The sequence below is a fragment of the Pelmatolapia mariae genome, linkage group LG15 (assembly GCF_036321145.2).
Source record: "Pelmatolapia mariae isolate MD_Pm_ZW linkage group LG15, Pm_UMD_F_2, whole genome shotgun sequence".
Taxonomy (NCBI): Eukaryota; Metazoa; Chordata; class Actinopteri; order Cichliformes; family Cichlidae; genus Pelmatolapia; species Pelmatolapia mariae.
The window spans coordinates 15,855,078-15,881,976 of record NC_086240.1 but is presented as its reverse complement, the minus strand read 5'-3'; the positions used below and the strand labels follow the sequence as shown (position 1 = coordinate 15,881,976).

Here is a 26,899-nt window from a genome sequence, read left to right as displayed (position 1 = left end):
TTAACCTGTGGTTTTTGTGGTTGATTGTCGGGCCAATCCCTTTAACTTGAAGTCATGCTTGCCAGTGTACTGTGGAGGAGAAAACTGTTTTTCAGCGCATAATAAATGTCATTTCTCTGGCAGAGAGAACCACTCACTGTAAAAAGTCCCCCAGCTCAGGTGCTATTTTGATAGAGCTGATGGTATCTCGCAGCAGACAGAATAAACATCAGGACATCACGAATGCTTGAAAGTGTCTCGAGATAATTTGAAGATATCATTTCTAATCTGGCCACATAACCTCACACACTTACTTCCCTCTTTATATTTGAAAAAAAAAAAAAACAACAAACCTTGATCTTTTTTGTTGATCGTTTAACACATTTTACCAAACAGCTACAAGCTTCAGTGTGTTTTATTGGTATTTTACGTGATAGACAAACACAAACTAGTTCATAATTGTGAAGTGGAAGAAAAATGATGCTTGGTGTTCAAAAAGTTTTACGAATAAAAGGCCCCTCATCCCCTAGTCCTAATTACTGGGGATGTAACACTAACTGAATTCTGTTGGGCTGTTTCTACCACCTTCACACATCTACAGATTGCAGACTCAGATTTCTTTGCAAAATACCTCCAGTGCAGTCAAATTAGATGCAGGGTGTCTGTGAAGAGCAATTTTCAAGTCTCACCACAGATGTTCAACAGGATTTAAGTCTGCCTGTATGTTTAAGGTCAAACCTCCTCCCCATTCTCAAGTCTTTTTCAGCCTTCAATAGGTTTTCTTCCAGGTTTGCCCCGTGTTTACATCCATTCATCTTTCCATCAGCTCTGAGCAGCTTTCCTTTCCCTGCAGGAGAAAAGTGTGCCCACAGCATGATGCTGCCACCACCATGTTTTACAGCTGGGATTGTGTTTTCAAATCGATGTTTTTTTTTATTTTTTTTTTTTAACCTTTATTTAACCTTTATTTAACCAGGAATGTCCCATTGAGATTAAAAACCTCTTTTTCAAGGGAGTCCTGGCCAAGAGGCAGATGTACATTTAGGTTTTGCATGTAGGCCCAAAGATTCAATTTTGGTCTCATCTGACCAGGGCACCTTTGCTGTGTCCCCTTCATGGCTTGTGGCAGACTTCTTACGGCTTTCTTTCAACAACGGCCTCCATCGTGACGCTCTTCTACAACAGCCAGATTTGGGGAGTCCAGATTTTCCCACCTGTGGATCTCTGCAGCTCCTCTAGAGTTAACGTGGGCCTCTTGGCTGCTTTTCTGATTAACGCTCTTTGATTGGCCTGCCAGTTTACTGTAGGCGGACTGCCATATCTTAGTGTTAAAAGCTTGAGATATGGTTTTGCACTTTTTTCCTACGTACTGTATGCTAACAGCCCCGTTCACTTTAGTTTGCTTTCTTTTTTCATTTTGCCCTCACTCAGCACTGAAATCGCAAACCTTTCTACTGTGGGTCACAGACAGAAAACTCTTTATTACATCTGTCCTGCAAGAAAACACAGACTCCAGAAACTCCAGAATTAATTTATCAGCAGGGAAACATTCACACAAACAAACAAACAGGACCTTTGCCTTTCTGTAAAAATTTTGAGCTGGCCACGATCCTGGAGGACTCCGTTTAGTCTTGTTTGGAAAAGTTTCCATGCAGTTATCAAAAGCTCAGCATGAGGCCAATTCAGAGGAGGCCTCTGTTTTCATGACTGGTTTGATCTTTCCTGTCTGCTGGCAGTGATGGGCTTGTTCTAGGAATGTACTAATTTAGTCCATTTAAAAAGTTTTACAGTTTATTGTTGTTTTTTTAATGGTATAAATTGTGAATACATGTGTAAGAGTATCAAATTCAAATCAAATTAAAAGTAATACATGATTGATGATGTGTTTAAATATACTAGTGTGCAAAAATGATTAAACACAGAAACAGAATGTACGAAAAAGAAACAAAAACAGTAGATTGGAGCAAAGACGGGACTATAGATGAGCACACTGAGGTGAAATTAAACCAAAACAACACACAGAAAAATAACCATCTATCCATTTTCTTAAATGCTTCAATTGAGGGTCACAGGTGGGCTGGATTCGTACACCCTGGACAGGTCGTCAGTCGTCAGAGATGATAACATTCATACTTAAGGCCACTTTAGAATCACCAATTAGAATAGAATAGAATAGAATAATCCTTTAATTGTCCCACAAGGGGAAATTTGGTTGTATCAGCAGTAACCTAACAAGCCTGAATTTGAAGTACCTGGAGAGAGCCGGGCAGTGGATTCGAACCCACGACCTTGTTGGTGTGAGTCAACAGTGCTAACCACTGCATCAAAGAGCAAATGATTAACGCTGAGGTGCGACGACATTTAAACGAAGGCAGAGAGAGAAACACATGAAAGCCAACAAATATAAGCAAGTGCATTACACAAAGCTATGATAGCCGCATTCAAAGCATTTTCTGGAGAGTGTTTGGCGTCGTTGTAATACTCCAGATGAAGACCAGCGAGATGCAATTAGGCTCTCCTGCTGATTTGGATGATGAGGGAAACACTGAGCTGCTTTGTGGCTCATCAATGCGGCCTATTGTCAAGAGAGGTTACATCATCGCCAGCACATAAACAAAGACCGGCTACACATCTCACTGCTCATCTTCAAAGACCTTTGATAGAAACACAGAGTCCAGGATTTTGGTGCTTTGGTACACTAAGACAGAAATGTCGCCCTCTTGGTCACGTTCAGTCCCTTTGTTTTTCCTGTGCATGTGTATTTGTGTATGCATGTGACTTCTCACACACACACACACACACACACACAATCTGTGGGAAACTGTTTGGCCGTCTGCACAAGCATCAAGCGTCAAAGCTCCTGCAAAAAGCTTGATTAGCATACCTGCAAGCTGATCGTGCATGACTTTGATAATTATCTTTTTTTAAATAGAAGCAGTAACTGTTTTTAGACCATTCTGTGAGACGGGAACAAACTGTAAACAGCCAACAGTTGCTCATTTACACTGGAAGGTCAATGTGTATCCTCCCATAGCTCAGCTTTTGGGCTACAGGAAATAATACCTCTGCTGTGCTTCACTATGCTGTGAAATTTCAGTTGTTTAGAGACACATTTACACAAAAATCAAGGCACCACAAGTCATTTGAGGAAGTGCCTCTATAAGCTTTCTAAACCCCAGGAGCTCTAGACAAATCATTTAGCCACCGATCACTATTTCAGAAGCTATTAAGTGATTAGACAAGCACTAAGACACGAGACGAAGCCTCGCATTTCTGCTCTGTGAGGAAACTTTATTGCTTTCAGTTCATGCAGCTGTTGAACCCTCAGACAGCTGCATGGTCTGAATAAAAAATGCGAGAATCCTGAGAGATTTTGAAAATAATTACAATGAGAATAGACTGGTTTGGAGCCTTTTTCTCAGTTAAGATGGATCTGGTCTTGTATTAATGTTTCTCATTAATTTCCAGACACTTCAGCTACACTTAAATGTGAATGAATAAGCATGATAATGAGATAATGAGATAATAAAATGTCAAGGAAGGGTGCGTTTATTTTAAATATGCGACACGAATGGCGTCACTGAAGATCAGAGTTCCCATGTTTAGTATTTAGTTTGCGCTCTTTGGGCTTTAGGTACGGCTTCTGTGAGTATCAGACGCAGACTTTGAACCAGTAAATAATCATGTCTGGTTGGAGTTTTTCCCATCTCATAACTTTCTAATATTTCTTTGTTGAACTGTTCCTTTGCTAAAGTCATCCCAGCCGTTTTATTCTTTGAGGTTGTGGATTTTTCGCTGCTTCACATCAGTACTTTTTAAAATAGATGTCAAGGATTTTTGTTGTTCATCTTTAAAGTAACCATCTCACATGTTCTATTCACAGTTTTGTGGTCCAGTCTGCTTTCCCAGCCCCTGCTCTTTGTCAACCAATTTGAACAACAGTTTTGATTTTTGTACTTCCGATTCTGTTGTACTGCAGACACACAAAGTCAGTCCCTTTTAAATTACTGATGGCACCCAATAATGATTACTTTTTATAATCAAGGCTTTGTTGTTGTTGTTGTTGTCATTCAGAGATATTATTACATTTCCACACTGATGAAGTGATTTATTTATTTCAGAAGAAAATATTTAACTAGATAAAAAATAATTTAACTGGGTTTCCCCAGTTGTGACGAAATTTCGTGGCACAGTCTGGGCTGACAAATCATCACCGCTTTCCTCAGAAGTTAGCCGTTAGTGTGGCAACATAAGGATTAAAACACTGATGATGAATCATTTATATTAAGACGTGCCTAAAAAAACCCCACAACAATGGCCACTATGCCAAGAAACAATATTTCATAATGAAAAAGAAAAAAAAAAAAAACAGGTTTTGAGTTGTTTTATAAGTTTATTAAAAATGAAACACTGAAATGTCCAAATTATATAAATGTTCAAAGACTGCAAGTCTCCTTTTAAAAAATGTAATTCCAGTGTCAAGCTGAATTCCAGTTCATTTGACGCCTGTGAACAGTCCTCACATGCTTTCTCTCTGAGTCGAAGTATTTGGACACACACTGGTCGAAATACATTCTCGCAGTCTCACGCATAACTTACAAAATCAGCAAATGCACTACAGAGCCCACAAACGCATCACATGCAGGCAAGTTATTGTTTGAAAAAGAGGACAGCGACAAAGATACATTCACTGATTGTGCGTGTGTGAGTGTGTGATCAAAACGTAGTCGTGCAGAACGGGCAGACTGGTCGCAGCTTTTCTCAACAGCTGCTCATCCAAATAACATGAATCAAGAAACAAGAGACAAAAGAGGAAAAAATATATATCTATACAGTTTTGATGTGGTTTTTACCTCTTCAGCTTTCTTTACGATAAGTTAAGACCACATAGATGATGACATTTGGTAAAAGTTTCTTACTGTAAAACTTCCCCAACACACACAGAGTGGTGCAGGCTGTGGCGACTGCAGGGGAAACACTGGCAACACAGAATTAGCCCAAATATGTGAACTGCTCGTCTCGGTGAACTCAGATGCAACACTACGCGGTACCCTGGAACACGTGGGTTAGACTTATTGTTTGTATGGATACATGACGAAGTCAGCAATTTCTCAAACATTAGTGCAATGACTCCTAATTAATTTGTTAGAGTTTATATAGAGATAGGCATGGAGGCCCTGGCAGGTTTATTATTGGAGATGGTGGAGGCTTTCTTCGATGTGGAGCCCCAGCAGGTGTACACCAGCCTGTCATGGTTGTTGCTGCTCTGCAGTGCTTTGCGTTTATGTTTGCGTTTGCTTTGAGTTCCATCTTGAGACGAGCCCAATTTATTCTTTTGGCTGGATCCTTGTTCCTGGAGCTGAATATGGATGGGGTTTGGGGCCTGACGGGCCATGGTAACGTGGACCCCGACTCTGTTTCCTCCCAGCTTGTGATAGGTTGAGAGAAGCAGCCGGTGGAGCTCCCGCTGGAAAGTCTTGTTGAAGTAGAAGTAGATGAATGGGTTGTAGATGTGGGAGCTTTTGGCGAAGAGGGCGGGCAACACGAAACCCTCCGGAGCCATGTACCGGTGCTCCTTGTGGAAAATGAAAAGGAAGGACACGACAGCGTAGGGGGCCCAGGCAATTACAAAACCCAAACTGATGCAGAAAAACATCTGGAAGGGGAAGCGACAGAGTAGAGAGGGTAAGTTAGTACACTGGAAACTAATCAGAGACCTGATGAATCATCTCTGACACACAGATAACTTGTTTCCTATGAAACGATCCATTTTCAAACAAAGCAAACATCATGTGGTGCAGCACACTAAAATATTTCATGTCTACACTTTCCTAGTAACGGATCTCGTACGGTCATGTGAATATTGACGTGTTCAGGAAAAAATGACGGCACTGATTCTATTTTTAAAGCGACACGGGTTTCTTTTAAATATAACGATATTTTTATCTTTACTTTATGTTTTCCATCTCGTGAGGTTGGAATGAACCTATTTCCGTTCCCTTAAATATTAATAGAAAAAACATAACAGAGGCATCTCCTCCCTACAACCTCTTGGTCATCTGGGGCCTTACACTGGGCACTCTGTGTCTCGTGGGCTCTCTCCTGGTACTCTGGATTTCTTGAATTATTTTTCAAGGTCAACTTTGACCCTAGGTGCTAACAGTAAAGGTCAAGGTCAAATGCTTAACCAACCTAGGTACTATTGTTCTCCAAGGTCTAGATTGTTGTAAAATATGAAGACAATCAATAAAAATTGTGAGTAATATAAAATTGGTTTGTTTTGCCCTTGAGGCGATTTTCATCAAATTTAAATCAGCTTGAGCTGTTATTGGTACCCACAATCACAAAGAAATGTGAAAATCCCGTGGGCAGTAGAGTGCTAACAAACAGACAAAATAGACAAAAGGAACTGATTACATCCTCCCTTCCATTCAGAGGATGAATGAATTGATTGATGTGGCTGAAAAGTCTCTGTGATAAACTGCAGGAGAGTCAAACATTTAAAATCAAAGGTTGCACAGAGAAAAGACAAGTCAAGTATAAAGTGTGACTCAACTTGGAGAGACAAGAGGCTCAAGTGTTTAGTTCTGAGATAACACTTGAAGCTGGAAGAAGAGCCTCCAAGTCTTTGACAGATACATGTCATTATCAGATTTGTTCAAAACCCTGTTACATACCAAGATATGCTGTTGCCTTGAAAACTCCAAGAAGAACTAAGTTTAGATGCGATCTCCAAGTACAATAAAAATGCACAGGGGGGGTAAATGAAAGCAATGAGTATTGACTGATGAGTAAAAGATGTGAATCGCCTGTACGACCTTCACAATGAATTATTAGCCTGTTTTTCATTTAATGCCATACCCTGCTGTTGTAATATTTATGGTTCACACCCAGCCTAGTTTTGCTGCAGGCCTCTTCCTTTCAAGAGCGACTTCTTCCTTCCCACTGTCACCAGCTGCTCTTATATTGCAGGGTTTTTACTTTGCAAGATAAAGCATCTTGAGGTAACTCTATAAAGACAGCTTATTTAACTTGAATTGAATTCTTATAAAGTTTTTATCTTGTGTGCAGATCATAGTTTTACATGTAAATGAAAAAAAATTTCTTTAATCTCTCTGGATCATCTGCCTCCATCTCCATCCTGCCTCTAGCATCCTCCTCTGTTATACCTCTGCATGTCCTCCATCACTACATTCTTGAATCTTCTCTGTGGTGTTTCTCTGTTTCTCCTGCGTGCCACCTCCTTATTCAATATCCTTTGCTGCATTGTCACTTAATCATTTCCCCAGTGGGAACAGACAACATGAGCTGAGCTCAATATGAAAAGCATCTGGTTTCACTTTATAGGCTAGCATATATTAATTTTTCTTTAAAATTACAGCTGTGGTAATCAAGTGATGTTTTTCACGGGATATCCGGGTTGTTCTCTTTCATATGACCTGACTAGTCTGGTGTAGTTACCTGATGATGAGGTCAAGGATCAGTTATCAGGAAGAGACACGGGTGGTCATTTTTGGCACTATTTGACCACTGATGGAGAATTTCCTGTTGGTGTGCACTGAGCAGCAAATTCGAGCACTGCCTGGACTGGATTCTCTCAACATTCTCAGTTCATGTGTGTTTTTCTTAAGTTTACATTTAAGTCAACTCAAACTCTCAGCTTTGTCATGTTGGTGTGACTGAGGTCTCCAGCCTAAGCTCCTGTTGCTGGGGACCCTGTCAGCTTAAAGCACCTACAGCAAGTGTGAAGAATTAAATTGTCATGCTAAATCAAGTCTGCAGAGATAATATAAAGACTGAAGCTCACCATGGAGAGCCGCTTCTCAGCGTGGCGCAGGTTGTTGCGGATGCCCCTAGCAGACAGCGAGTAGGAGAAGTGGGACACCTTGTAGAGGATCCTGCACTGCGACACCACAATGAGGAGGACGGGAACCAGCGTGAAGCAGGCAAAGGAGCAGATGACATAGAAGGCATCCTTGGCGGAGGTGTGATAACCCCGCCAGGCGATTGTGCAGGACAGTCCGTAAGGCTCAGGGACGTACTCGCCCCAGCCGAACATAGGGAAGCTGGACCACACTGTAGCAACCAGCCAGATAGCACAGCACAAGAGGCGGATGTTGGCTCCTTTCAGCCACACAGCTACAGCAAGAAGGCAAAAAAAGGATAGAGACTGCAAGGGATTGGGGGCATTTGGGACACGAGTTACATGAAACTACTACTACTACTACTACTCGTAGAATCTAATTCTTATTAATTAGAACAGTCCTCACCGTAAGCCAAGCTGTAGCAGGTCTTTAGGTAGCGGATGATGCTGATGGCAGTGATGGTGAACATGCCGCACAAGCCAAAGATGTAGCAGCCGAAGCCGTAGTAAACGCACGTGACGTTTTCTCCCAGCCAGGCGTGGTGGAAGGAGGACAGGATGGCGAGCGGGTAGAAGCAGATGCAGGAGAGGAAGTCGACAACAGCCAGGTTGACGCACAGCAGCTCCGAGCCCACCATCTTCTTCCTCCTGAGGTAACAGATCACCAGCACCAGCCCATTCCCCAGGACAGAGAGCAGAGCTGCACCGGGAAGAAGATCAGAAGGAAACTGCTGCATTAGTTTAGTATTTGGCCTCTTTGGAAGCAACACTATTTTTATAATTGCTATGACCAAAATGTTAGCAAACATTTAAAAAGTTTTTGAGACAAAGCAAAAAACGTTTACATATTTTATACCTTCAAAAGGGCATTATTATTACTTTAAAGTGAGTGTATCCCATGGAAAATGTTCCCATCAGATATGCCAATGTCAGTTTTACTTAAATAGCACATTTAATTACAGGTAATGTCAATGTTGTTTAATATAAAGATAAAAACATAGGCTCACAACGATGGCTCAAGGCAATTAAAAAAAAGCAATATAAAAGTATATATAAAAATAAAATACAACACGCTTAAACCCTTAATGCCGAGGGTATCATATTTGATAACCGAGGTTTTCTGACTACATCAGTGTGATTTGCTTCCCCCTGAAAAAACTAAATAAATTCCACAAAACTCACATAAGCAAATACATTTTTATGTTTTTATTCTCATTTTTATAATTTGTAAGAAGGTTTAATAGGAAAAAAAAGAAATTATTTAATGGTTCAGGGTTTAAAGGTTTTAGTGTAAGCTTGTGAAAAAAGCACTCTCAGTACACTTGGATCTAATTCTGTTAAAAGATCTGCACCTGATGACCTGACAGGTCCAATAATGAGCATGTCAGAGATGTACTGCGGGGCCAAACCACTGAAGGCTTAATGAACTAATAGAAGTGGCTTCTTATGTGTAAGGCCTCTGGCTGCTGGATGGGCAGAGGTCCAGCAGATGATTTGGATAATCCTGCATGAAGAGTGTTACGGTAGTCTAAGCTGCTCGATATGAATGCTCTGACTGAGTTAAGTTTGAAATAAAAATTGAAGTGGTAGAAAGCAGTTCTGGATCAAAACCCTGAGATCACTGTACGAAAACTCTGCCAAGATTCCTGTTTTGATCACTGTGTTTCAAGGACGCGGGTAACAAATAGGAACAATTTTATTTGTTCTTGACTTTTTGGACCAACAACAAATATTTCCCTCTTATTTTGAGATATCCAGCTGTTAATATGAGTGTTGCTCATTAGTTTGAGAATCACCTGATGTCGGCAGATGTGGTATACTTGTGTGGAAAATCTAAGAAAACCATCTTTAGCAGAATAACCTTCTTATGGGCACTTTGCATTATTTGCCCAGCAGTCTAACATGCTAGGAGTTCATTTTTAGGTCGTACACATCAAAGTGAGAGCCACCATGCAGAATAACTGGATTATTGACGTCTTAGAGGCAAATACAATACAGGTTAAATCCTTACTTATAGTTACTGCTATTGCAATGCACACCTTCAGCACTGGTGTAACTAGTTTAATGAGCGACTGAGCCCTGCAGACAAAAGTCAAATTATAAGATCTGAGAAGTTCACTGAAAACTAACCAATGGAAAGAAAAGGAAAATTAAATGATTAAAGTTTAAATACTTTATATTTAGTGGAAATTAAAGCAGTTTTATAACTTAAAGGTGTGAATGAACCTTATTAAAAATAGCCAACAGCATTTTTGTTTTCCAAGTAAAGCAGAAATAGAGAGAACAGATAAATGAGCATACTGATGGAGAAGATGGCCAGTCCCACGCATATGTCAGCAGCTGGGGTCAGTTTGGAGGTGAAGGCGGAGGTGGTCCGGTTTCCATCAGAGGAGTTCAGAGGCATCGGTCGCTGCTGCTGGTGTTGCTGATGCTGCAGCGGCTGAAATCCAGTCCCGTCTGTCAAAGGGAGATGAGGCTGACTTTCTTTTATGCACAGGGTCCTGTCGCCATGGTAACTCAAGTGTGTGATGTCCGTTAAATACACAGAGGATGGGGATCCAGGAGGTCTATAAACCAGGACGTTATAAGGACTTTGGCTTAACTTGCAAATGCCACCACAATATCTCCAACAGCCTGGGCTTTAACAGTCTAACCAGCTATGTTTACATTTATGCTAAGGTATTATAGTTTAGTTTATTTTTAATCCTGCAATATTATGATTCCTCTACATTTTGTTGACTTCAACTTCCAGGGGAAAACCACATCAGAGAGCCAGAAACTGCAGTTCCTCCAGCAGCCAGTTGAGGCTGGGTCTATAAGCGAGTCAGACTTCCACATTAAAAACAAAAACTTAAGAGATTAGATGAACTTTTCACAGCGTGGTACAAAGACTGGTTTTCATTCTTTGTGGCTGATTTCTGCCCTCACAATAACTATAGAGAAGGTGGTGTTTTCTAACTAAAGGTGGCATGGCTGCTTTGATTTCCTGGTGTGCTGACACACACCTGTAGGTGGATCATCGCAAGCTGTGTTTATGCTGTGGTTCCTTTTGAAGCATTTTTAATGGGATTTTTTTTGACTAATATAGACCATCTGGGACATTTATGATTCTTTTTTGGTGAGTGAATATCAAGTGTTTTAGTAGTCTGGTGCATTAGTCACCCTCTCATCCAAATATGGCACTTCTGGCCTCAAAAGACCAACATGTCACCATGCAGAGGTCAGAAAGTGATAGGTGACGTGTAGAGATCTAAAAAAGCTACACATGGCTCACAGTGTGTGAGACCAATGCACAAAATCTTATTTGCTAAACTTTTCGGAAGATTAAGTGGATTAAATGCAAGTGTACACTCCTGAAAGCTGTGTTGCAAAACCTGTTAAAACTACGACCTGCTGTTTCAGCTGCTGGTCAGTTCAGCTAAACGGAGATTCACTTGTAGCTCATCTTTTTGAGCCACACATTTATTGGCAGACGTGCCCGTCAACTCATTTTGCACATTTTGCTATGTGGACACGGTGAAGATGGCATGCTGAAGTTCAAACTGAGCATCAGAATTGGGAACAAAAGTGATAAAAGTGACTTGTATGGTTGTTGTCAAACAGCCTACCTCAGACAACCATCTTTTGGCTTCACAGAGGATGGCCTAAAAAAATGAAAACATCCAGTGAGCAGCAGTTCTCTGGGTGAAGATACCTTGTTGACGTCAGAGGAAAATGGCCAGACTGCTTTGAAGTGAGGAAAACTGAGTAACCCAAATAACCACTCATTACATCCAAGATGTGCAGAAAATGTGCAGAAGAGCATCTCTGAATGCACAATACGTCAAGTCTTGATGCAGATGGTGATAGCAGCAGGAGTGACACCCGGTGTGGGTTTCCTGTTTCAAGAAAAGGAAATTGAACTACAGTTCACACGGGCAACACATAATTGGATAAATGCAAGCATGAAAGCATGGATCCATCAAGCCTTGTATCAACCGTTGGTGGCGTAATAGTGGGAGGTTCATTTACATGTCGGAGGCTACCTGGTTGCCGTTGACCCTGTCCATCCCTTTATGACCTCGGTGCAATCATGTTGTGATGGCTGCTTCACAAAGGTTAGAACAAACTTCTGGTGAGCTGATTTCATGAGCCCTTGAAACCAAAAACCAAGTATTTAAAACTTAATGATTCAGATAATTGATCTACATTTGAAAATACTTAATTTTATGCTAAGTTCCCATGTATTTTCACATCAGGGAAGGTTCTGGTCCCCGAGCTGCACAATAGGAAGCATAATAATCATCACTGTTGCTTATGGCAGGTCGAGGCACCATCTGCTGACCTCTATGAAGAACTGCAAGAAAGCAAAAAAGTCAAAGGAGGGAAAAAAAAGACAACTGGAGGCTTTGAGTAGAAAGATAAAGTAGACTTTATTTAATGGTGAAACCTAAATAAGATCTGTGATTACAAAACAGGCTCCCCATGTAGTTTCTTTCAATGTCACAGAGGCTGGAATGCTGTACTGACAGAAAAGGCATCAGAAAGACTTGACCTAAAATATAAAGCTTGAAAACTACGAGCTTCAGAGGGAAAGCCATTCAGTCGAGAGAAAGAAACCCTCTCACGAGTCGTTCCTACAATCCAATGGCAGTTACACTAGTTTAATGAAGACGTTCATCAGTTGTCAACATCAGAAACTGGAGAATAAAAGCAATCGTGACTTCATGAAGTCTGTAGAAAAGAGACAGTGAAGAGGCATAGATGGTAAAAGACTGGGTTTCCTTTGTTGCACTACGTCATAAAGGGCCTCATTTGGTTAGGACATAAAAATACATGGTAACACGAAAGCCTTCTGTGCATCAAATGTATAAGACGTGTGGAAGTCTTTGCACTGACTGCACTTTTCTCAGACCACTGAAATGTTACGCTGTACATCAAATCAGAAACCGAGTGGCATTTTCCCTTTAAGTAGCCTCCAAGCTAACATATACACATATACACCCACGCGACAAATATACACTCAAGCGCATCCTGCATCCCATCATGAGCCAGCTGCAAAAAAAAGAAAAAAGAAAAAAAAAAAAGGAAACATCCAAAAATATTCGGGTTATCAATACACTGGAAAAATATAGCACTGTAGGTCTCTCTCTCTTTTCATTTTTAAAGGAATAGTTTAGCAGCTTGGGAAATATCTGAGTAAGAGGTGAAGATTGGTTTAGATAAGCAGCCTGAAGCTAATAAAGTTCACCCACCAGCTTCTCCAACTCCTCTAACACTGCAGGCGTCTGCATGGATTAGACAAACCACATCTCTTTTTAATTTTTAAGCTTTGGAGGTGCTGTTTGGGTGGATTTTATTTCTCAGGATAGAGCCAGGCCAGCTGCTTCACATTCACCACATATATTCAACCTCTTCCCCTCGCCTTAAAAAAAGAAACAATGCTGAACTCCTCCTTTAAAACTCCAGTTATTAAGAAAAATATTTCCTTTGTTGAAAAGCTCTTTCTCAATACTTTAGTGTAAATAATTTTATAAACACAGCTCTGCGTTTTTCAAATCAGCATCACCCAGATGAATACATTTTTACCAACACCTGAAACACAAAAATAAGTGTTTAGTCTTACTGTTCATTAAATTCATCGTCTCAGGTAGAGTCATTTACAGAGCGCTCACTCTATATCTGGGATTAATATCTCTATCCATTTTGGCCATCTTTAAAAAAGGACATGGCTGTCTTCTTTAGCTTTCCTGCATCTTAATGCACACCAAATGTTTACTTTTTGGGTCTGGTCCCAAACACCCCCCCACCCCACCCCAAAAAACAAAAAATAATAAGTTTTTGCCGTTCTCTTAAGTTGGCAGCGATGAGGAAAAAGCACATTAAAAATAGACATCTTTAAATAGCTGTTCAGCTCTTCTAAGTGCAGCACAAATCGGAAATATTGAATTCAAGTCATCGTTATCTCCTCCCCCGTCCCCGCGTATCATACAACGAATATAATGAAAAGAAACATTTTCAGTTAAGAAACTAAATGTGAAAGGATAAATCTTTGATCAGACAAATAAACAGTATACTGCAGCCACACTGTAACATCCAAAAATAGTCTTAAGTTGAAATATAGATTTTTTTTCTTGCCAAAGAAATGCTGGCGTTCACTCTAAGTAGATTTCATATACTGCTGAGGTGTGATTTGTGTTTTTACGTCTCTGTTAATCCTACCCTGGCAGTCCTGAACGCAGCATCAAACCGTTACAGAGTAAAACACTGACGTCCGGTGTCATTTGGCACATGGGGTGCTCTCGCTGACGGCTGCGGTGGCGTCAGGGTCTTTGTCGTCTGCGGTGACGGCAGCGGCGCTCCTTTCCTGGTCCTCGTGGTTACTGTTACTATTATTGTTGTTGTTGTTGTTTTGGACACTCGGCAGCCCGTGGCTGTTGTTCTGGACCAGCGGCATGTCGCCGAGCTTCAGCTCCTCCAGCTTCTTCCACAGCTCTTCTCTCTCCTGCTCCTTCTTCTTTTCCCTGTGAAATCACAGTATTTAAAAACAAAAACAAAGCAAAACACCAGACACTAGTGTTGATATCGCCAAACCAATAATTTTCATCACAGTTTTAATCAAAACAACCTCTCTTTTCCTAACGAAATAAAAACTAATGCATGAGGACAAAAAAATATGATGAAATTCATAAAAACAAGATGTTCTGGAGAGATGACATCCAATCTGAACTAATTAAGCTGTGTAGTAAGATCAGACGCGCACATTTGATCTGACCCTGGGGAATCAGGAGAGGGCTTTGGCTAACAACGTTACAAAATGTGAACGCTTGGGAGGAAGTGAAGAGACATAAGGACACACTTCGCAGAAAATAACAGACTAAACTGTGTGTAGCAACATTCACTGGTAAAAACAAAGTTTGACATTTTATATTTTAGTCAGTTTTATATGTAGTTGACAAAAACTAAAAGAGCGTAGATGTCCTAATTATGATTATGATTAAAACTAAATGACTTGATCCTCTAAATTCTTATTCATTATTACAAGCAGAAACATTGTCAGCCATGCTGGATATAATACTCGTTTTCTTCCTTTTCCTCCACTCTGCTTCTGGTTGCTAAACATTAAATGAATTTGCATGAGGAGGCGTGAGTTTTACTTTGACCTGCTGACACTCGTCTTCTGCTCCCATTCACTAAAACACCTTCTGCTGTGTCGGCTGTGATTCTTAAAACCTCAAGCAGAGCGTGATTTGGACACATCGTTGGTGCCATCAGCCGTGTCATTTCATTCTACATGAAGTGATCTGTTCAAGCATGAATGTTTGGCAGTGACTAAGCGACAGGTGAATGTTGTGCAATTAATGAATAATCCTGTGGTGGGAAGAACACAGAACTTGGCTTTAAATGTAATGATAAATGCATAAAACAAACCAAAATGAGCATTTCTTCACTATTAAACATTAAACAGAGAGATGAGATCAGCCAAAACATTGTAAATGATATCTGAAGTTATGCATCAGAGGCTGCACAGCATTACATTAACACTTCAGAGACAGTTTTTTTCCCTCTAGATAACAGAAACACGACAGGAAAACGAGTGTTCGAGTCACTCACCGTTGCCGGTCTGCTTTATAGGAGGACGTCAACTCATCGAACAGTGTGCAGTTCATCTCCATCAGCGTCTTCAGCACATTGTAGACTAGAGCTACGATTGTCCTGCAACACAACAGAGACTGACATCAGCAACACAGCTGTGAAATGTGCACGAGTGGCTTAATATCATATTTCACTGTAACTGTGCAGAAAATCTATTTGCTGGTGAATCATTCCCAAACCAGCCAACACTCTAGTTTTCACACACATTTCTCCATCTCCTAGTGCCTTTACATTTTTGTTAGAAACTTCTGTAGTTTTTGTGATGCTCAAACCTTGTTTTAAGAAATAACTGGATTACACACATCCCAAAGTTTTGTGTGTGCGTGTCAACAAGTCTCTAAGTGCCAAATGGCAACTGACAACCTGAATCCAGAAGTGTGAGTGCAGCTAATCATAAACAGGATGGCAAATCAGCTGAATGAATTAGCCATATTAGCTTTAGCTTCACCGCTTTTACAGTGAAAACAGTACAAAGCGATGCAGAAAAACACACGAGCTACATCCTACTCGTAAATGTGTATGACAGATGACTGTTGGCTTCAGGAAAGCTGGAACAATATTCATTGTTTTAAGCTATTCCAAGAGCATGCACTGTTCTCAGAGAGGTTTGTAATACTTTGACCTCCAAGATCTATGCTAAATAATGTGTGAGACGTGCCACACATAATGGCGTCTTTTTGTCTCGCCTGCTATGTGTACATGTCAACACATTCTTAAGAAAAGCTCACGAGAGCAGCCTTAACACAGACACAGCAACAGGTTTCAGTGCACATTTTTCATAGATGTGGTTGAAAGCAGTCCTTTGACTTTTATTTGTTACATAACAATTCTCTCTAGCGTGCAGCAGTCACGGTACATACGGATTCCAGTGTTCTTTGGAGATTCTGTACAGGCTGCCAAACATGATGGGAAGGATCTTGTCGATGTTCTCTTCGATGAGGCTGAGGATGTACTCGTTATTCCAGAAGTAGAGCGCCCGCTCTGCTACCTGCAAACACAGAGAAAGAAGAAAAACTCCAGTTTAAAAAAATAAAACAATGAAAGCTGACTGGATTTTGGAAGTGTTATGGTAATGATGCTCAGAAAGTAGGGGACCAAAGCCCTTTCAGACATGTACCTCTTGCATAAATTCAGCTTTACATGGGTAACTTCTATGTAGCAATCATGATAACACGAGAAAAGCTGTTGGTTTATAAGACACTTCAGGCTAAACATAATTCAGTTTTCTTATTTCATTAAGGGTTTTACACCACTTTTACATGTGCACTGCAGCCTATAGGTTGAATCAAAGAACGCAAATGCAAATGTTCAACACAATTTTATCAGACATTCGATTCATTCATTCAGCAGCAAGGTTTATGCACGGTCTTTGTGAGACAATTAAAGAAAACAGTCTGGTGATTTTCGTAGCTTTCAAGTGGTCATCGAGTGTCCTGCTTCCTGCCCTGACTAAACTAAACAGAGCCACGGTTCTCAAAGGAAACAGTTTGTGTGGCTTGTGATAAGTAAAGCATTAACTACTGTACTAGCGGTTCATGTTACACTACAGAAACACAGAACAAGACCATCTGAGCATTTCTCTTCAATATTTAACTCCTGTTCTTGCGAAACATAGTGATTTAAGCCTTCCATTACTGAACAACCACAGCTGGGGTCACAGAATTAACCGGCAGAATTAAATCACCCTGAAACATCCCTTAGTTAAGCTGCTATTGGCTTCGGTTTCCAGGGGATGTAACTACTTTCTGGTATTATAACTAGCATTGTGTTTACATGTCCTAAATGTTTTCTGTCTCCTAGCTTGTGTTCTTTTGCTCTATGTTTCTCTTTTCACTTTCCCCTCATTCACCAGCCAGTTAAAAGATATTGCTGCCCATAACCCAGTCGGGTGATACAGGAAGTCTTTTCGTGTTAAAGGTTTTTTCTCCCCACGGTCACCAAGTGCTGATCATAGGGGGCTACCTGATTGTTGGGGTTTTCCCTCAAATGTAGTGTCTTTAGCTTTCAATAAAAAGAGCTATGAGACAATTGCTGTAGTAAACTGGTGCTACAGAAATAAAACTGAATTAACTGAAATATTAACAGCATCTAACTAATGATTAATAAACTATAAATCAGCAAAATACAAAATTACTAACACAAACCACCACTACCATCAAAAAATGTTTGATGCACTTTTTCTTTAATGTGCTGGCCCTCAACCCTGAAACAGTACTTCCTGTAGTAAGAACATGTTGGGCGCAGAGACCTGTACTTCATATGAGCAACACCACCTTTGGACCATAATCTGACCAGATTTTAACAACATTTCGTGTGTGAAAAACAGCTTTAAAGATAAACTTTTATACTGCAATATTTTTAAAAGCATACCTGAAAATGTGGATTGGTCACACATTTGGAGATCTGCTTGAATAGTGGCTCCTGGATCTTCTTGAACTGCGTTGGTTCGATGACATCCAGAATCTCTTCAATTTCGCCCAGAAACATCACCTAATTGGACAGGAGGTGCAGAATATTGAAATGTGGCTGACAGCATACAGATTTTTAAATGTGTTGTCTATTTGTAGACATGCAGTCTACCTCTTTCTGGCTGCAGGTTTTAGGCCAAAATTTCAGCAGACCACGGATCACCTTTGAAAAAGAAACAGAATATTCCTTGAGTTTTTCTCTCTCGTGTCAATTTGAGTGGGCAGCTTTTAGCATCCACAACACATTTCTCTGCAGGGTAGACAAATATAGCGCCTAGTCTTTGTGCTTTCAGTGGGAGAAATGTTTAAGGGAAAAAAAAGTACCGGCTCTGTAAGCGTAGGATCCTTCTCCAAGAACTGCACCACGCAGTAGGCAAGCTGAGGAGCACAGATAAAAATAAACACAAACAAACCCAAAAATTGCATCAGACAAAGTAGGCATCACACCATTTGAAAATAATATAATTATTTTAATTAATCCCCACTGTGTTGAACAAAGCAGTGAATTCTTAAATAAGTATTTTAATTTCCAAGCCACTAGAAGGTGCTGCAGTACAGAGATTACACCATCGCCTTGCTTAATCCTCCTGAGACAAGCAGCTGCATAATTCAGCTATAAACAGTCTAACAGTTTCTGTGCAATGACACAAATCAAAACCCCCAATAATGTTTCCAGGATATGGTGAAGAGTTTCCTCTACCTGGGCATGAAAAAGAGCCAATCCTTTAGCTGTGTGTAACGGGATGAGCACCTTCATCAGAAACTGCTTGTGCTCGGCTTTCAGAGGCAATGCAAACCCGTTGATGATACTGCAAACAGAGAAACAGCAGGACAACGTTAGATTACACACAAAACAGCAGCATAAACTGTGAGAAAAGAGCAGAGCATGGCTTTAAAAAGGCCTGAAGAGCCTTTTACCTCAACATTAACAAGTAAAACTAACTCGCAGGTTATTGTAACTACACAAGATAGTGATGCGTTTTCTTGTCACTGGTTGGCTGTATTGCACAAACCAATGAGGATTAAAACCCAGTGAGACGTCCAAGTGGGCTCAAAAGTTATGACCAGGTCAAATTAATCTCATTCACTACCAACTGAGGGTGTCTGAGTTCAGGAGTGCTATGACTGCATGGTCAGTATTAACCACGGCCATATTGAGCAGGAAAATATGTGAGCAAACCATCACATCATCGTTTTACTAATGTGAGGTCACAACCACACCTTTGTAGTGTGGGAGTCAATCAATAGGATCACTCCCTCCACGATCACCACCTTCTATCAGGTAATATGCAACATACAATATTTCAAGATATAACATCATTTAGCATTTCATGACTATTTCTATGATTTTTCATGCACAATTTATCAACACGGAGAAAATGATGTTAATGACTTTGCTAAAATTGTTGTTCAACACATCAGGATCAAGGAATTGCATGCAGGTTATGTTGTATGTGACCTTGACCTTGAGCACAATTTTGATGAAAACCCATTAGCTGATCACTGTAAGTGTGACTAAACTATGACCAATACTATAGGAAGAGTAGTGGTTATTATGAATTGGGGATAATTTTGAGTTTAACATCTTATATAACAAAGAAATCCTTCTTACAAGTTACAATTTCATTCAATTCATAGTTTAATAAACGAGTCTGATGATCAGCTTTAGTGTACAGTACTGTGTAACTTTACATCACACAACATTTTGTCACTCACCTTCCCAGGATCTCTAACAGTTCAGCAACTCCATTGAAGTGTTCGGTTTCATATATGAACCTGGAACAGCAGCAAACACATTGACGATGGAAATTATCAAACGCGTCACAACTGTGAAAGCAGAGCACCCTGATCAGAACAATTGATTAGCACCGCTCCCAACGCTGCGCTCCTTTCAAATGCTATCACTCTGATTTGGGATCCAAGTTGGGTAAGTACCATTACGCTGATATTTCATGATTCCTAATCAAGAATACTACAAAGTTATACCATCATAGCCTTTATAATTAGCTAATTTATGATTGGAGCCTAAAAATAAACCCACAGAAAACAGGCATCGCCTGCACACTTGCGGCCAAAAGGAAAAAGCTAATTCTTTAAGTCTAATCTATGCAGGGAATGAATAATTATTTGGAAAAATCAAACATATTTGGCTTCACACTGGGAGGCTCTTATGTAAGTAAATGATCCATGCATCATTTAGCTCCTCTGTTTGGTAACACATTTCCATCTAGCTGTGCAGCTCTGGTATGTACAGACAGAGCCTGACAACTGTGGCACTATTTTTATCCTGCTATGGCAGATGGTCAAAGTGGGTGCACCCGTTTTGCCACCTTGCCTGTTGGAAATGACATCAAGTGTCCCCTGTTTCAATCATCTGAAGCTCATTGTCACGCAGCAACAGGAGCAGTAAGGACATAACACACTGCTGCCGGGAGTAAGTGACACCTCCAACTGAACCGTTTTACTTCTCCTGGTGTTTAAGGCCTGGAGTGAATCTGAGTGAAGACTTTAGCTCACTTTGTGCAAGAGGTGGTCAACTGAACAGACCAGAAACACTAAAACTTAAAAGAAAGGACTGAACACAGTGCTCATCAGTTTTTCAAAAATCTATCAAAAAACTTGCTCAAAACTAAAAATTGTATTTATTACGCAAATAAACTTAACTTTAAGTTTTTTAATATATCCAAATTTGAGCTGACACACTGGACTTCTCTGAAAAGTTAGTCAAACATAACATTCAGCCAATAAAAATAATGTGCATGTTCAGGAATTAATTGCTGCAATTTGGTATCTTAATTTAAAAAAAAAAAAAAAATTTGCTTTACTATTTTTCTGCTTTTTTTCTTTCTTTTCTTTCTTTTTTTTTTTTAAATAAATAAAACAGCTAATTTAAAAATTCATGGACAACAACAATAATTATATTTTAGCAATTAAAAATATAATTTTGATTAAAGAGCTTGTGCATATAGGTAAATTAACCATTACACAACATGATTTTGGTATTTCTAAAATGTTTAATTTAGGGTAGCTGTTGTTTGGTTCTAATAAGTTTGTTGTATACTGCTGTAATACTTTGTCAGAAGAATATTTATTTGACTTTATTGGGGACAGCTTATTCTGTGAGATATAAACCTTAAACCTCTGCTGCAGACGTGGAGAGCTGGAGTAAAGATGGTCGAGAAGTCATTCCTGTTGCACTTCTTTGAAGTCTGCTTAAAGCCTGGGGTGTGCACTCGGTGAATTGTAATGTAAAGTCTCTGCTGACGAACCCAGGGGGTTGTCCGTACGGCTGTCCGTATCTTCTCGTTAACAGTCAGATGATGAATTTGCATCACTGACAGAAGTGCAGTACCAAATAAACCAAGACTCTCACCAAATTTAATAAACCCCTCAACATATCATGGTGTTAGAGGGGAATACATCACCACATAATGTAGCGCAGAAAATGTTCATAGTATGCAAGTACATTTTTTAATTTGTTCAATTTTAAACTCAATTCCATTTAATTTAATTTGTATGGTGCCAAATCACAACAACAGTTGCCTCAAGGTGCTTTATATTGTAAGGTTAAGACCCTACAATAATACAGAGAAACCCCAACAATGAGATGATTCCCTATGAGCAAGCGCTTTGGTGACAGTGGGAAGGAAAAACTCCCTATTAATAGGAAGAAATTCCAGCAGAACCAGGCTCAGGGAAGGGAGGCCATCTAGCGTCATTTGTTTGGGGATCAGGTGGGAACTTTTTTCATATTTGGTCGAACTTATATGGAAGAACCTTTAAGGAGAGGAGGCCAAAACAATATCTAATGAGGGAATAAGACAACTCAAAACAGGTTTGTATTGGTTTTGTGCCTCTTCTTGTTTTGTTTAGTCAGAAATAAATGAAGATTTAATAGAAGTAGCGGCTTAAAACATTCAGCCTACCAGAGGACCCAACTGAGCCCACTGATTGGCTCTGTAAAATTCATGATTTTGCGTTTTTCCCAATACTACACAAGATAAAGTAAAGAAAGATAACCATTCCTATTCTTGAAACTGTAGAGAAAAATATCAGATCTCAAAACGTTGTTTAAATCAGATATAAAATTGGAAATACTTTATTTTTATGTCTGTGTTTAAAAACAAAAAAACAAAACAAAACAAAATGTAGTTGCTTTTGGGGTTTACAGTGCAGCTGCTTTCCTGGCCCAACTCACTAGAGATCAAACTGGGCTAGTGAAGTGCTATAAAACACCTGTTCAAATTTATCCATTAACAGTTGTTAAACTTTATCCTTTCTTCTTTTTCTTCTCACAGTTTATAAGTTGTAAGTATAACAAAAATTATCTTAAAAAGACAATACATAATAAGTCATAGATGCTCTTAGGTCTATTTTATATGCCCTTAATTTGCATTATATCCCAAAAGACTTTTTGTTACCTTAACTAAATTTAGTGACTGGCTTATCGGGTTGAAACAAAAGCTTAGTCCCCCGAGAAAGTTCTTGTGTAAGACTACGTACTTCATGGGAAGCTACTGCCTGTTGGTTTCTGTCCCAGAAGGCCAAGCCTCTAGTCTAACTCAGAGCAACTGGCTAATGACAGGTAAAAACAAATACAGGGAACAGGTGTTTGGATCTAGAGACATTCTGATTACAGGGATTTTCCCAGCTCAAAATGGGCCTCTGGGAGGTGACTACACACATGAATGACCGATGTGCATATATTTAAGATAACTTATTTCTGATCATTAAAACCAACCTCTTGTTTGCTTGTGGTTACTGCTTAATTGGTGTATTTTTTGGTGATTTTCTGCCACATGTTCTTTAAAACCACATGAAAGAAAAACAATATGAACTAAGACACGTTTTCTACCTGCTGTTAACTCACCGCAAGAAAATGTTGTTAATCTGCTTCCTGATGAAGGCCCGCAATCCCAGGAACTTTCCATAAATTCGATGCAGGATGGTCTTTAGAAAGTCCCGCTCCCTTGGGTCCTCACTGTCAAACAGCTCCAGCAACTATAAAGACAAAGAGAAACACTTGAACACTTAGCACAGTATTATTAGGCCTTCTGAAGGTCGGTTGGTGGTCGTCACTGGTTGGACACAAAAGCTGTGCCGTGATTAATAATAGTCACGGTAAGATATAATCAGTCATCTTTTGAGTTTAGTTCATGACGCATTTCATCTCACTATGATTGCAACTACTATATGACTCACTCAATACACTGCCTCTGGTGTGCAGTGTGGCTCAATTTTGTATTTCATAAATATGTAATGCTTTTTCTTAATACTGAAATATTGTGAAGATCACACACTGTGATAGTAGTTCTGTGTACCTCTTGGCTGTGTACAGCTTTAAAAAAATAAAAATAAAAATGCAAAGCTTGTGTTTTGGATAGTTTCATAACAGCATTTTTTCCCCCTGGAGAACCGAGTTAGGGGCGTGGCCACACAGATCAAAAGCTGTCCTGATATAGCTGGAGCCCCCATCATTAAACTGGACTTCTTCATTCTGTGTGTGCGCGTGTTTTGTTGAGTGAAGTTCTAGTATGTTACTTAACATTAACTAGCAGAGCTATGTGTGTGCTTGTGCATTGCACCCATACAGATTATTAGTGCTGGACAGTATTTTTAGATTCTAGGGAACTGTTTATTTCCGTGTATCATTTTGAGCAGGGGGAAAGTGAGCTGGGTAATTGTTTCGTTCTTGCTCATCTTAATTTTTGCATCATATGACAAGCTGGAAGTAAGAAAGGTGTTCAGTTAATAAAGGATCCTTCTGGATACACTCCACAGTACTCCTGATGGCCAAAAATAGTGCACGCTTAACTGCATTCAGCAGCACATCGCTACTCAAGGTGGCTAACTTAAAGTCTACCCACTCATCCAAAGATGTTCACTTCTGGTGAAAGAAATCCAACGCTGTCATAGTCATAATTCTAAAAATCATATGTCGTCGTAGTGGCCATCAACTGACATACTGCTTATGATTAGGTAATTAACTTGCTATTTCTGTATGTTGTCTGGTGCCGAGCAGGTACTCCTCACAAAAAAAGGGTCAGTTTACAGTCAAACTGCTCACAGGGTAAAGCAGCAGACCCACTCTGTGTAAAGAAAGGGAGAGGTGTATAATTCTTCATGGCTTTCATCGCATCAAGTGACTGTTTCACACTGCCACATTGTCTCTTGACACATCTTATTATTAAAAACAGATTAAAGTGACTTACATTCACTGAGCCAGCTGTCACCTTAAATTATGCAAACATATATACATAAGAGATAACACAGGAGGTGCTTAACCAGCTACCAACATCTTATCTAACAAGCACAGAGCATGTGAGAGTGAATTCTCTATCATTTAAACAGATTTGAGAGCCCTGGTGTAAAGCAGCCACTTGCATTAACATGTGATGACTCATTATAACAATACTGTTGAAGGGAGCCAAGCCGATGCCACCGAGTTCGAATCGAGTGTTTTTAGGCTCCGATCAGCTTCAGGGTATGGCACTCATCTTCCACTAGCATGTCATCAGCACCTTGGTGACAGAGCTGACATCTATTTTTAACTATATCCAGAAAAAGGGTTTCACATGTTGTTCTTCTGCACGGTGCTGATTCACATTCATTCAGCTCTGAACCAAAAATCTGGCTGTTTAACGGCACAACCACTTTCTCTATGCTGCAAATGAGCAGCTAGCTATTAGGCTTTCCTCTGGTTCATCAGAGCACATCCTGGTCATTCCCATATTTCCCAGTTTGTTTCAAACTTTTAGCTGTATATATTACAATTAAACATGAGATACAACAGACAAACTAGAGATCATGAAAGTTTTGTTAGGTTTAATTTACTTTGACTTATTTTGAAAGGAAAGTAACTGGTCAGACCACTTTCAGCAGGATGCTGAGAAAACAGGAGGTCTAAAATTAGTTTTCCAGCACCTTCACCAGCTGGTTAATGTACTTAATGCAAGATATTCAACTAATGGATACCTTTACATATTATAGAGTTTATATTTTGTGTAATGTTAAGAATAGCTAAAGTCAAAATCTTGAGAAAAAAGTCAAAAAGTGGAGATTAAATTTGTCGCTTTTGAGTCTAACTGTTATTGATTGATTTTTGCTTTTGGGTCATGCATTGTGCTTTATGTGGGGTGGCTAGCACTGCTAAAGTGGGGTAACCTCCTCTGCAGCCACACCCCAGCAGTGTTTGGGGGAGAATAGGACCAACGGCACATCTAGCTTTCCCCTAATATGTACAGACTCAGTTGTTTCTGAAGTCGTTTCTCTTTTCTGTTGTTCAGGATTTCTTCGGCCCGAGTCCAATTTTAACAGTTTCACATAACAAGGCACACACAGCACACATGCATAACTGCAAACATGACTCACTACGGTGAGGATTCAGTGGAGTACAAATTTATAAAATATACATAAATCGCAGAAAATCGACACACTAATTCCAAAGTAGCTATCCAAAATATCTGCAGGATGTTGTGCTGATTTCTTTAAAGCAGGACTGCTTCATAGCACCTACTAGAGTTACAAAATTTCTCCATCAAAGTGATGAAGTAACTCAATTTGTCAGGAGTCATTTTCAAAGGTTATCCACCAACACTTTCTAATGTTTACTTGATAAATGTATGTTATGAAAAAATGTTAACTTATGTAACTGTAACTAAATATTTTATTTATAAGCCGAAGCCAAAACAGTGATTAGTCGTTTCCATGAAAATACCCCGAGGGGGTCGGAGCAGCAGCAGAGCTGAAACAATAACTTGATTGACAGAAAATTAATCGCTCGGATCTCTCAGCTGAACTTTATCACCACAGGTCGACTATCAGTGGTGACAAAATGTTATGTGGATGTGAACATTGGAGGGTTTTTTTTAATGAAATGAAATCATGCTATTCAGATATATTATTTGTGCCTTAGGTAATATCAATATTAAACAATGACAGGGTGACACACTGGATAAAGTCATCAGGAGTATTTTTTCACAAAAAAAAGGGACGTCTACATCAGATATGATTTCATTAACCACTGAATATGTAAAGGAATATATGCCAATATTATAAGTCTGCACAGATGACAACCATGAAAACCAGTTATTACTGAATTTAGAGTACATGTTAAAAAAACTGGGCCCCTCTGATAGACTTGTCCAGGTATACTGAGACAACGTGAACAGAGACATACTGTACATGCAAGATGAGTTAAAAACTGACTGCAATGACTTTCAAGTGAAACAACAGCTTTCTATTTGCGTATAAAACCTCAGGCACTCACTGACACTGACTGGACAATGTCACATTAAAGGCTCAGCTGTACTGCATGAGAATGACACGGCACCCTGTGTTAGCAGATGTGACTTCAGTTTTTGGGCGTTTTGGAGGTCCTCATTGATTGTCAAATAAACAGCAACGCGTAGCCGCTAACAGGGATATCATATTATTGCACCATGCTCATACTTGAGGTTTCTCTCACTTCTTTAATTAGTGCCTCCTCCTCTCCTCTGGCCATCTGCCTCCTGCCTGTGACCCGTGGTGAGAGGACTCTTCAAACAATTAGTCCATCTGTATTCACAAGCTGTTTTGGTTATTTAAGATGACCACACTTTTGTGTGCGATTAAAAACATCAAATCACATTGTCACATGCGATTTTAATCAAAGGTAGCGCCAAATATAAATTAAAAAAAATATTAAATATTATCAACACTTTTAGATCTGAGATCATAAATGCAGCTGTAGTTGAGCCATAAAAAGATGATTTATGATGTAGCTGTGCCAAATGTCACAATGAACTGACACCACTGTAGCATGAAGCTCCAAATATTCTGTTAAAATATCTGTTGAAATGACTCCTCCAGTCAGGAGGCAGTTGCAAGCCCAATTCCCCCAAAAAACTTGGCACAAAAGCAGAATACAAGGATTTGTAAACATAACACAGAAAACATGTTCTATTTCCCTGCC

At 39.7% G+C, this 26,899-nt stretch overlaps 2 protein-coding genes across 2 annotated transcripts in view; both read right to left on the bottom strand.

Annotated features, from left to right (window-relative positions):
- Positions 1 to 4,395: 4,395 nt before the first annotated feature.
- opn8c (opsin 8, group member c) lies at positions 4,396 to 10,247 on the bottom strand. The gene is made up of 4 exons (XM_063496110.1): positions 10,145 to 10,247; positions 8,250 to 8,543; positions 7,787 to 8,118; positions 4,396 to 5,635 (listed from the first exon to the last, which is right to left on the bottom strand). The coding sequence occupies exons 1-4, from the start codon at positions 10,245 to 10,247 to the stop codon at positions 5,132 to 5,134; spliced, it is 1,233 nt and encodes a 410-aa protein (XP_063352180.1). The 3' UTR covers positions 4,396 to 5,131.
- Positions 10,248 to 12,236: 1,989 nt separating this feature from the next.
- Positions 12,237 to 26,899, bottom strand: part of ppp2r5a (protein phosphatase 2, regulatory subunit B', alpha isoform) — a 56,922-nt gene continuing 42,259 nt past the window's right edge. The window contains exons 5-13 of the mRNA XM_063495109.1: positions 22,817 to 22,947; positions 19,663 to 19,722; positions 18,647 to 18,755; positions 18,271 to 18,324; positions 18,059 to 18,109; positions 17,849 to 17,968; positions 16,339 to 16,466; positions 15,437 to 15,538; positions 12,237 to 14,346 (exon numbers count right to left, since the gene is read on the bottom strand). Of these exons, the coding sequence (XP_063351179.1) occupies positions 14,103 to 14,346; positions 15,437 to 15,538; positions 16,339 to 16,466; positions 17,849 to 17,968; positions 18,059 to 18,109; positions 18,271 to 18,324; positions 18,647 to 18,755; positions 19,663 to 19,722; positions 22,817 to 22,947 (999 nt within the window). The 3' untranslated portion in view covers positions 12,237 to 14,102. The remainder of the gene's footprint in view (positions 14,347 to 15,436; positions 15,539 to 16,338; positions 16,467 to 17,848; positions 17,969 to 18,058; positions 18,110 to 18,270; positions 18,325 to 18,646; positions 18,756 to 19,662; positions 19,723 to 22,816; positions 22,948 to 26,899) is intronic.